The sequence below is a fragment of the Coregonus clupeaformis genome, chromosome 20 (assembly GCF_020615455.1).
Source record: "Coregonus clupeaformis isolate EN_2021a chromosome 20, ASM2061545v1, whole genome shotgun sequence".
Taxonomy (NCBI): domain Eukaryota; kingdom Metazoa; phylum Chordata; class Actinopteri; order Salmoniformes; family Salmonidae; genus Coregonus; species Coregonus clupeaformis.
This window is the reverse complement of record NC_059211.1, coordinates 27,738,323-27,751,094: the sequence shown is the minus strand read 5'-3', so window position 1 is coordinate 27,751,094 and position 12,772 is coordinate 27,738,323. Positions and strand designations below refer to the sequence as shown.

The following is a 12,772-nucleotide window of genomic DNA, read 5'->3' as shown; positions in this document are numbered from 1 at the left end:
CTAGGGCCATCTCTCTCTAGAGTGAGACAGGAACCGACAGCCATGGAAACGAGAGGTAGCTAGTGCTGGTGGGCAGAGGAGAGAGCTACCGGTATCTCAGTCAATGCACCTGTTGTGTTGTTGTGCTGTGTCTGTGCTCTATACTCACTCCACTAGCTGGGCTGCTCTCAGTGCTGCTGTAGCTGTGTAGGCCGGGCTGTTGGCCCCCTCCAACGTTGGGTGGTGGGGGGCCCAGCAAATAGCTTTGTCCCTGGGGCTGAGCATTCACCGTGGTCCCAGGTTGCCTGTCAGAGGCTGTGGTGTAGATACAGACACCGTTCTGTTCCCCTCCCCCGGCTGTGCCCAGGTGTGCCCGCGCCTGCAGGTAGGGCATCATGCCTGCTGCCGACACTGAGGCCTGACTGGACGTTGGCAGGGACTCCTGACCAAACTCTGTGGAGGGGGAGGGAGAGAGGCAAGAGAGAGAGAGAGAGAGAGAGAGAGAGAGAGAGAGAGAGAGAGAGAGAGAGAGAGAGAGAGAGAGAGAGAGAGAGACAGGTAGAGAGAGAGGTAGAGAGAGAGAGGTAGAGAGAGAGAGAGAGAGAGAGAGAGAGAGAGAGAGAGAGGTAGAGAGAGAGAGACAGGTAGAGAGAGAGGTGAGAGAGAGAGGTAGAGAGAGAGAGGTAGAGAGAGAGAGGTAGAGAGAGAGAGAGAGAGAGAGAGAGAGAGAGAGAGAGCGGTAGAGAGAGAGAGAGAGAGAGAGAGAGAGAGAGAGAGAGAGAATGAAGGAAAGATAATGGATAGAGGACAGTCACACCAGAAGTAGTATCATTCACAGACTGGTCCCCTCACTTCCTGCTAGCCTACAGTACACTACAGTCACAGTGTACACAGTATAGTACACACGCTGTGCTCAAGCTATAGGCTTTTCAAGAGATTAGGTGCATCCGAACTATACTATCAAGCACTGTTAATTAAGCAATAAGGCCCGAGGGGGTGTGGTATGTGGCCAATATACCACGGCAAATGGCTGTTCTTAAGCACGATGCAACGTGGAGTGCCTGCATACAGCCCTTAGCCGTGGTATATTGGCCATATACCACAAACTCCCAAGGTGCCTTATTGCTATTATAAACAGGTTATTAACGTAATTGGAACAGTTAAAAGTAATTGTTTGTCATACCCGTGGTATACGGTCTTGATATACCACGTCTCTCAGCCAATCAGCATTCAGGGCTCGAACCACCCGGTTTATAATACAGTAATCAGCGCCATATATCCAAAACTAAAATATCATTATCTACCCAGGAGCAAGTGAAGATTACATTAACATTTAGGTTATGACATTTCTGAATAGAACACCTCATACATTATTATCTATTTACCAAAATTACCGCAGCACAAAACACTACTCTGTTCCTCTGTTTCATCCTGCAATACCCAGATTACATTCATTGCAGCTGTTAATATCCCTGTGATGAATGACCTGCATAGCCCATAGCAGCCTCAGCCCTTATGGGCCTGCAGCAAACAAAATAATACTAGCAAACAAACACTAGCAAACATAGATAAATGGATCACAACTACACTGATTTGAATACATTTGCATAAACAGTGACTTTCTCATTTGGAAGATTTGAATTGCAAATGTATTTGGTCTGTCTGAGAAGAACAGTTACAGAGAGAGGCAGGACGTCCAGGCTAGGTGGTGCTAAGGGGGCTATAGGGCTACGCGTACCCAGTCCAGGGCACTCACCAATGGGGGAGTCACCCAGCAGACCCTTGCCCAGGGCCATGGGGGCTGGAGGTCTGAGACCCAGGACTTTCTGTAGGAGTAGACGAGAGGGGTCACCCAACAGACTAGATACCTAGGGAGGGGAAGAGAGAGAGGAGGAAGAGGAGAGGAAATACAGAGAGAGAGGGAGAGGGGAGGAGAAAGGGAGAAAGTAGGTGAAAAAGAGGTGAATGATAGTGAGAGGGGAGGCAGAAGGAGATAAATTGAGAGAGTGAAGAGAGCAAGAGAGAAAGGGATCATGGGAGGAGGGAAGTAGAGGCAAAGCTAAGAAAAAGGTTGTGAGACTAATGCAGAAATGGATAATGATCTCACAACTCAACTTAGCATGGCTCCACTCCACATACACAGAGTACACAGCTCTCTCTCTCTCTCTCTCTCTCTCTCTCTCTCTCTCTCTCTCTCTCTCTCTCTCTCTCTCTCTCTCTCTCTCTCTCTCTCTCTCTCTCTCTCTCTCTCTCTCTGTCAATTCTGTCCTTTTAAAACTACATAACATATGCAGACACCCAGAGTAATGTAATGAATATTTTTTATTGCTATACCACACAGGACCATTCAGGCAATAAAGAGAAAGAACATAAGTCTCTATGGGAACTGAAGTTTCAATATTGTGAGAATAATTTTTTACCCAATCATTTCTGCACAGAACCCATTAGCTGTGCAGAGTAGAGCTTTCCTAATGTTGTTATATTTCATTAGAAATGACTGACAGAAGCAGCCAACCGAAAACCCAACACACACAGGCTCAAGCGCACACACACACGTTTGTTTTACTATCCTTGTGGGGACCAAACAATTGATTCCCATTCAAAATCCTATTTTCCCTAACCCCCTAAACTAAACCTAATCTTAACTCTTATTAATCCTAACCCTAAAACCTAACCCCTAACCCTAATTCTAACCCCAACTCTAAACCTAACCCCTAAGCCTAAAAAAGTATTTTTCCTTGTGGGGACCGGCGAAATGTCCTCACTTGTCCGAAATGTCCTTGTTTTACTATCCTTGTGAGGATTTCTGGTCCCCAGATTTCTGGTAAAACCACACACACACACGTTGGCATGTCTCACATTGCTCATGTGCTTGTCTTTGATGTGCAGGAGCTGCTGCTGGGCCAGCTGCATGTGCAGGAGATTCTGAAGCACCAGCCCGTTCCCCAACATGGAACTCTGGGAAAGAAACAACACAGGGAGAGACACAGTACACACACATTTAGAACATGCTGTAACAGTACACACACATTTAGAACACGCTGTAAAAGTACACACACATTTGAAACACGTTGTAACAGTACACACACATTTAGAACACGATGTAACAGTACACACACATTTGAAACACGTTGTAACAGTACACACACATTTGAAACACGTTGTAACAGTACACACACATGTAGAACACGCTGTAAGAGTACACACATTTAGAACACGCTGTAACAGTACACACACATTTAGAACACGCTGTAAAAGTACACACACATTTGAAACACGTTGTAACAGTACACACACATTTAGAACACGATGTAACAGTACACACACATTTAGAAAACGCTGTAACAGTACACACATTAAGAACACGCTGTAACAGTACACACACACATTTATAACACGCTGTAACAGTACACACACATTTAGAGCACGCTGTAACAGTACACACATTAAGAACACGCTCTAACAGTACACACACATTTAGAACACAATGTAACAGTACACATACATTTAGAACACGCTGTAACAGTACACATACATTAAGAACACGCTGTAACAGTACACACACATTTAGAACACGCTGTAACAGTACACAGACATTTAGAACACGCTGTAACAGTACACAGACATTTAGAACACGCGGTAACAGTACACAGACATTTAGAACACGCTGTAACAGTACACACATTTAGAACATGCTGTAACAGTACACACATTTAGAACACGCTGTAACAGTACACACATTTAGAACACTCTGTAACAGTACACACACATTTAGAACATACTGTAACAGTACACAAACATTTAGAACACGCTGTAACAGTACACACACATTTAGAACATACTGTAACAGTACACACATTTAGAACATGCTGTAACAGTACACACACATTAAGAACACGCTGTAACAGTACACACACATTTAGAACACGCTGTAACAGTACACACATTAAGAACACGCTCTAACAGTACACACACATATAGAACACGCTGTAACAGTACACACATTTAGAACACGCTGTAACAGTACACACATTTAGAACACGCTGTAACAGTACACACATTTAGAACACTCTGTAGCAGTACACACACATTTAGAACATACTGTAACAGTACACAAACATTTAGAACACGCTGTAACAGTACACACATTTAGAACATGCTGTAACAGTACACACACATTTAGAACACGCTGCAACAGTACACACACATTTAGAACACGCTGTAACAGTACACACATTTAGAACACGCTGTAAAAGTACACACACATTTGAAACACGTTGTAACAGTACACACACATTTAGAACACGATGTAACAGTACACACACATTTAGAAAACGCTGTAACAGTACACACATTAAGAACACGCTGTAACAGTACACACACACATTTATAACACGCTGTAACAGTACACACACATTTAGAGCACGCTGTAACAGTACACACATTAAGAACACGCTCTAACAGTACACACACATTTAGAACACAATGTAACAGTACACATACATTTAGAACACGCTGTAACAGTACACATACATTAAGAACACGCTGTAACAGTACACACACATTTAGAACACGCTGTAACAGTACACAGACATTTAGAACACGCTGTAACAGTACACAGACATTTAGAACACGCGGTAACAGTACACAGACATTTAGAACACGCTGTAACAGTACACACATTTAGAACATGCTGTAACAGTACACACATTTAGAACACGCTGTAACAGTACACACATTTAGAACACTCTGTAACAGTACACACACATTTAGAACATACTGTAACAGTACACAAACATTTAGAACACGCTGTAACAGTACACACACATTTAGAACATACTGTAACAGTACACACATTTAGAACATGCTGTAACAGTACACACACATTAAGAACACGCTGTAACAGTAGACACACATTTAGAACACGCTGTAACAGTACACACATTAAGAACACGCTCTAACAGTACACACACATATAGAACATACTGTAACAGTACACACATTTAGAACATGCTGTAACAGTACACACATTTAGAACACGCTGTAACAGTACACACATTTAGAACACGCTGTAACAGTACACACATTTAGAACACTCTGTAACAGTACACACACATTTAGAACATACTGTAACAGTACACAAACATTTAGAACACGCTGTAACAGTACACACATTTAGAACATGCTGTAACAGTACACACACATTTAGAACACGCTGCAAGAGTACACACACATTTAGAACATGCTGTAACAGTACACACATTTAGAACATGCTGTAACAGTACACACACATTTAGAACACGCTGTAACAGTACAAACAAATAGAACATGCTGTAACAGTACACACACACATTTAGAACATGCTGTAACAGTACACACATTTAGAACACGCTGTAACAGTACACACACATTTAGAAGACGCTGCAACAGTACACACATTTAGAACACGCTGTAACAGTACACACACATTTAGAACATGCTGTAAAAGTACACACATTTAGAACATGCTGTAACAGTACACACACAATTAGAACACACTGTAATAGTACACACATTTAGAACACGCTGTAACAGTAGACACATTTAGAACATGCTGTAACAGTACACACACATTTAGAACATACTGTAACAGTAAACACACATTTAGAACATACTGTAACAGTACACACACATTTAGAACACGCTGTAACATTACACACACATTTAGAACATACTGTAACAGTACACACATTTAGGACACGCTGCAACAGTACACACAATTAGAACACACTGTAACAGTACACACATTTAGAACATGCTGTAACAGTACACACATTTAGAACATGCTGTAACAGCACAAACATTTAGAACATGCTATAACAGTACACACATGTAGAACATATTGTAAACTTACACACACATTTAGAACACACTGTAACAGTACACACATTTAGAACACGCTGTAACTGTACACACATTTAGAACATGCTGTAACAGTACACACACACATTTAGAACACGCTGTAACAGTACACACAGACATTTAGAACATGCTGTAACAGTAGACACACATTGAGAACACGCTGTAACAGTACACACATTTAGAACATGCTGTAACAGTACACACATTTAGAACATGCTGTAACAGCACACACATTTAGAACATGCTATAAAAGTACACACATGTAGAACATGCTGTAAACGTACACACACATTTAGAACACAGTGTAACAGTACACACACATTTAGAACATGCTGTAACAGTACATACACATTTAGAACATGCTGTAACAGTACACACACATTTAGAACATGCTGTAACAGTACACACACATTTAGAACATGCTGTAACAGTACACACATTTAGAACATGCTGTAACAGTACACACATTTAGAACATGTTGTAACAGTACACACATTTAGAACACAATGTAACAGTACACACATTTAGAACACGCTGTCACAGTACACACATTTAGAACATGCTGTAACAGTACACACATTTAGAACACGCTGTAACAGTACACACATTTAGAACACACTGTAACAGTACACACACATTTAGAACATGCTGTAACAGTACACAGACATTTAGAACACGCTGTAACAGTACACAGACATTTAGAACACGCGGTAACAGTACACAGACATTTAGAACACGCTGTAACAGTACACACATTTAGAACATGCTGTAACAGTACACACATTTAGAACACGCTGTAACAGTACACACATTTAGAACACTCTGTAACAGTACACACACATTTAGAACATACTGTAACAGTACACAAACATTTAGAACACGCTGTAACAGTACACACACATTTAGAACATACTGTAACAGTACACACATTTAGAACATGCTGTAACAGTACACACACATTAAGAACACGCTGTAACAGTACACACACATTTAGAACACGCTGTAACAGTACACACATTAAGAACACGCTCTAACAGTACACACACATATAGAACACGCTGTAACAATACACACATTTAGAACACGCTGTAACAGTACACACATTTAGAACACGCTGTAACAGTACACACATTTAGAACACTCTGTAACAGTACACACACATTTAGAACATACTGTAACAGTACACAAACATTTAGAACACGCTGTAACAGTACACACATTTAGAACATGCTGTAACAGTACACACACATTTAGAACACGCTGCAACAGTACACACACATTTAGAACATGCTGTAACAGTACACACATTTAGAACATGCTGTAACTGTCATGAGCACTCTCTCTCCCTGGTAGCAACATTAATTGCATTCAATTATCTTCCACTCTGCTCACCTCCCTCTCTCTACTCAGCCTAACTAGCTCCACCTGCCCTGCTCTGCTCTTGTTACCTGGCCAGCTGCACTGCATTTCCCACTCACCATCCTCACCTTGCCTCACTCTGTTCTAATTACTCTGCCAGCTGAACTGCATTTCCCCACTACCTCTCCCAGTATATCAAGCCCTGGTTTTCAGCCAAGCCCTGTCAGATCGTCTTCAAACCCGGACCAGTAACCTGCCTGTCTGCGCTCTGACTCCTGTTTGTGATACCGATCCTTTCTTGACTGCCTCCTTGTTCAACTGCCCCGTCTATCCCAACCTGCCTTCTGGACCTCGACTACTCTCCGATCTTCAGCCCCTCCGGTAACTCGTTTCTGCCTTCTGTCTCTCACCACGATATTTGCCCAGCCCTGATCTGTACTTCTGCCTGCCATTCATATTGCTGTTGTGTGTGTGTGTTCCCCCAGGTCTCCGACCACCAGATGAGCGTGCCCAGACGTTTCACCACCCTCAGCCCGATACGCCGCTCCATCACTGGGGAACACACACACTAAGCACTTGGACTGGACACCCCCGGACATTTGGTGACCCCCGGAGCACAGGTACCCACAGGAGGACCCTGAAAGACCCCTGACACCCCTGGGACTCCTCTTCCCGCCTGTAACCTTGAATAAAGAACTCTGAATTTGAACTTGCGCTCTTGGGTCCTCTTCTGTTCGTGACAGAACGATCTGACCATCATGGACCCAGCGCACTCCCTGACCACGATGGAGGAAGAGCCAGAGAGGACTGCCCTACAGCGACTGGAACGCTCTGAGGGAGACATAAATCGGATGGCTGGCGACATCGCTTCCCTTCTCCAGCTATTCAACCAGCAGCAACAACAGTTCCAACTGCAGCAACAACAGCTAGCCCAAGCCCTGCAACTACTCTCAAGCCCGGCTACTCCACCTGCACCCCCCCTGGTCCTTTTGTTCCTGTACCACCGATACTCCTTCATCCCTCCGCTGGAGGTCCCAATGCTGCAGGCCCGGCAGTGCTGCCACCAGATCCCCACGCTCCTGAACCAAGGATTGGGAACCCGGAACGTTTGATGGCAACCAGAAGCAAGTAAGACCATTCTTGAGCAGCTGCCGAATCCAGTTTGCACTACAGCCCAGGACTTTCTCAACAGAGGGAGCCAAGGTGGGGTATGTCATCACACATCTCACCGGGTCGAGCTCGGTTGTGGGGAACGGCGGAATTCGACCGGCAAACCCCAGCCTGTGCCTCCTTCAGTGCCTTTGAGGAGGAGATGTTAAAGGTCTTTGACCTAGGCTCGCCAACAGCCGAAGCGTCACAAGCTCTGCTCACCATCCGTCAGGGCAATCGGACAGTGGCAGACTTCTCCATTGACTTTCGTACCCTGGCCAGTCAAAGCTCGTTTAACCCAGAGGCACTGGTGCAAGCCTTCCTCCATAGCCTGGGCGGACTATATCAAGGACGAGCTTGTTTCCCATGACCCGCCCTCAACGCTTGATGCCGCCATTGACCTTGCCGTTCGCATTGACCGCCGTATACAGACCCGGAGGAGGGAGAAGGGCCGTCTCAGTCAACCTGCCATCCGTGACTCGGGTCGATACCGCTTCTGTCCAGCCCCTGCCTGTCAAGTCCCATAGCCAACTCAATCAGCCTGAGCCCATGGAGATTGGCCGTGCCTCTCTGACTCCCGAGGAGCGTCGGCGCCGTCTAAGCTCCAACCTTTGCCTCTACTGTGGTGGCGAGAATCACCGTGTCGCTACTTGTCCGGCAAAAGCCGCAGCTCACCAGGTGTAGGGGAGATCCGGGTGAGCTCAACAAGCCTTCAGTCTCCCTCCATCCGAAAGACCCTGCTTCATCTCCGCCTTCAGCTTTCTGACAAGACTCATACATTGGCCGCCCTTGTGGATTCCGGAGCCGAAGCAAACATCATGGACCCTGAGCTTGCACAGCAACTGGGCGTGAACCATCATCAACTGACACAACCCATTCCTGCACGAGCCCTGGATGGGCATCATCTTGGCACTGTCACTCATATCTCCGCCCCTGTGACAATCCTGCTGTCAGGAAACCACCAGGAGTCCATCCAGTTTCACCTCCTACACTCACCTGGCCAACCACTCATTCTTGGATACCCGTGGCTCCGTCAGCACAACCCCCCACATCGACTGGGAGACAGGAACAGTCCGTGAGTGGGGGAAGGAGTTGTCACCAGACCTGTTTAAGGGGGGCCACCCTGCCCGTTCACCGGGGAAGGATCTAGCGCTACCTCCGACATATCCAATGTTCCGGCCTGTTACCACAGCCTGAAAGAGGTGTTCAACAAATCCAAGGCGACATCTCTACCCCCACACAGACCCTATGACTGCGCGATTGATCTCCTGCCTGGCACAGCACCTCCCAAGGGTCGTCTGTATTCACTGTCAGCCCCGGAAAGAAAGGCCATGGAGGACTACATTAATGACTCTCTTGCCTCCGGGATAATTAGACCGTCGTCTTCCCTCGCAGGAGCGGGATTCTTCTTTGTCGGCAAGAAGGACGGTTCTCTTCGTCCATGCATAGATTACCGGGGTCTGAAACGACATCACGGTTAAGAATCGCTACCCACTGCCCTTACTTTCGTCTGCCTTCGAACTGCTGCAGGGAGCCACTGTATTCACTAAGCTGGACCTTCGCAATGCCTACCATCTGGTGCGGATGAGGGAGGGAGACGAATGGAAGACAGCGTTCAACACACCAACCGGCCACTATGAATATCTCGTCATGCCCTTCGGCCTCACCAATGCCCCAGCAGTTTTTCAAGCCCTAGTGAATGATATCCTCAGGGACATGCTAAATACGTTCGTATTTGTGTACCTTGACGATATTTTAATATTCTCAAAGACTCTGTCAGAACACACGCACCACGTCCGGTTGGTCCTGCGCCGCCTGCTGGAGAACTCTCTTTTCGTGAAGGCAGAGAAGTGCGAGTTCCATGCCAAGACCGTTTCATTCCTGGGGTATGTGGTGACCGAGGGCAGCATTCAGATGGATCTCACGAAGGTGTCGGCTGTCACTTCCTGGCCAGTTCCTGAGTCTCGGAAGAAGTTGCAACAGTTCCTGGGCTTTGCCAACTTTTATAGGAGATTCATCAGAAACTATAGCACAGTGGCTGCACCCCTCACGGCGCTAACCAGCACTAAACAACCGTACCAATGGACATCAGCTGCTGATAAGGCCTTCAATATCCTCAAGACATGTTTCACTTCTGCTCCCATCCTCCAGATGCCAGATGCAGCAAGGCAGTTTGTGGTGGAGGTAGATGCTTCGGACGTGGGAGTGGGTGCAGTGCTTTCTCAAAGAGCAGCTGAGGATGGCAAGATGCACCCCTGTGCCTTCTACTCCCGTCAGCTAACCCCTGCCGAATGCAACTACGACATTGGGAACCGCGAGCTGTTGGCTGTCAAGCTCGCCCTTGAAGAATGGCGGCACTGGTTAGAGGGGTCAAAGGAACCATTCGTAGTGTGGACAGACCACAAGAACCTGGAGTATATCCAAACAGCCAGGAGGCTGAACTCCGTCAACAGCGGTGGTCTCTGTTCTTACTGCGCTTCAATTTCACGCTCTCCTACCGCCCGGGATCTCGCAACATCAAACCTGATGCTCTTTCCCGGATGTTTCAGAAGGACGAGACCACCGCCATGACAGCTCCCATTCTTCCCAGCCACTTGGTCGTAGCGGCCCTCACCTGGGAGATCGAGAAGCAGGTCATGGAGGCTCTTCGGGACCAGCCAGGTCCAAGCACCAGCGCCCCCAACCGTCTGTTTGTTCCAGCAAATCTCAGGTCACCTGTGATTCAGTGGGGGCACGAATCCCGTCTGGCCTGTCATCCCGGCATCACTCGCACCCTTCATCTGGTCCGCCAGCGGTTCTGGTGGCGGGGGATGAGACGGGATGTCCGAGAATTCATCCGAGCTTGTCCCACTTGTAACCGAAACAAGACTCCCAACCAGCCTCCTGCTGGGTTGCTGCAACCCCTACTCATACCCAAGAGGCCCTGGTCCCACGTTTCACTGGACTTTGTTACGGGCCTTCCGCCCTCTGACGGACACACAGTCATCCTTACCATTGTTGACCGCTTTAGTAAGATGACCCACTTCGTGCCCCTTCCCAAACTACCCTCTGCTAAAGAGACCTCCCAGGTGGTCCTGGAACATGTGTTTCGTATCCATGGCCTACCCCAGGATATAGTGTCAGACCGGGGCCCGCAATTCTCAGCAACCTTTTGGAAGGAGTTCTGTCATCTCCTTGGGGCCACCGCCAGCCTATCGTCTGGATTCCACCCGCAGTCAAACGGCCAGACTGAACGCATGAACCAGGAGCTGGAGAAGGCACTGAGGTGTGTGGCTTCCCAAAATCCCCGGGCCTGGGCTCAACACCTGCTCTGGGTGGAATATGCCCATAATTCACTCACCAGTTCCTCCACCGGGCTCTCCCCCTTTCAGTGTGTCTACGGGTATCAACCTCCACTGTTTGCCAGCCAGGAGGCGGATGCCACCTGTCCGTCTGCTCTTGCGTATGCCCGCCGCTGCCGCCGCACTTGGGCCCAGGCTCGCACTGTGCTCCTGAAGTCTGGAACCAGCTACGCCGTCGGTGCCAACCGACGGAGGACCCCAGCACCTACTTACCGGGTTGGTCAGAAGGTCTGGCTGTCTGCCCGGGATCTGCCGCTGCGGGTTGTATCACGAAAGCTGGCCCCTCGCTTCATTGGTCCTTTTCCTGTGCAGAAAGTCATCAGTCCAACGGCGGTCCGACTTCAGTTGCCCGCTTCCATGCGGGTCCACCCCACCTTCCACGTCTCCAAGGTCAAGCCGGTCCATGAAAGTCCCCTGGTCCCTGCAGCTCCGGCGCCACCTCCTCCGCGCCTCGTAGATGGCGGTCCTGTCTTCACCGTCCGGCGGCTGCTCCGCTCTAGGCGAAGGGGTAGGGGTCTCCAGTACCTCGTTGATTGGGAGGGATATGGTCCAGAGGAGAGGACCTGGATCCCGGCCAGGAGGATAGTGGACCGGACCCTTATCACTGACTTCCACCGACTACATCCTGATCAGCCTGCAATCCGTAGGGGGCCGTCCAAGAGGGGTTCCTAGCCGTCCGGCCCGCCCTGCTCCTGTCTCAGTGCCTGTCCTGTCTCCCGACCGTGACCCTCCAGCTCCTTCTGAGGATGAGGAGATTCACTGGACCGCTCGGAGGAGTTCTGACCCGCCGCCTGCTCCCCTCCACCCTCCCGGCATGATGTTGTTCTTGGGACTTCTGGGGCCGTCCCTTGGAGGGGGGGTCCTGTCATGAGCACTCTCTCTCCCTGGTAGCAACATTAATTGCATTCAATTATCTTCCACTCTGCTCACCTCCCTCTCTCTACTCAGCCTAACTAGCTCCACCTGCCCTGCTCTGCTCTTGTTACCTGGCCAGCTGCACTGCATTTCCCACTCACCATCCTCACCTTGCCTCACTCTGTTCT

General features: G+C 47.9%; 1 protein-coding gene across 2 annotated transcripts in view; it reads right to left on the bottom strand.

Moving 5' to 3' along the window:
* raver2 (ribonucleoprotein, PTB-binding 2) overlaps positions 1-12,772 on the bottom strand; it is a 125,930-nt gene that overhangs the window by 15,875 nt on the left and 97,283 nt on the right. For both annotated transcript variants that reach the window (XM_041840088.2, XM_041840089.2), the window contains exons 7-9: positions 2,839-2,937; positions 1,736-1,847; positions 149-432 (exon numbers count right to left, since the gene is read on the bottom strand). In XM_041840088.2, coding sequence (XP_041696022.2) covers positions 149-432; positions 1,736-1,847; positions 2,839-2,937 — 495 coding nt within the window. The remainder of the gene's footprint in view (positions 1-148; positions 433-1,735; positions 1,848-2,838; positions 2,938-12,772) is intronic.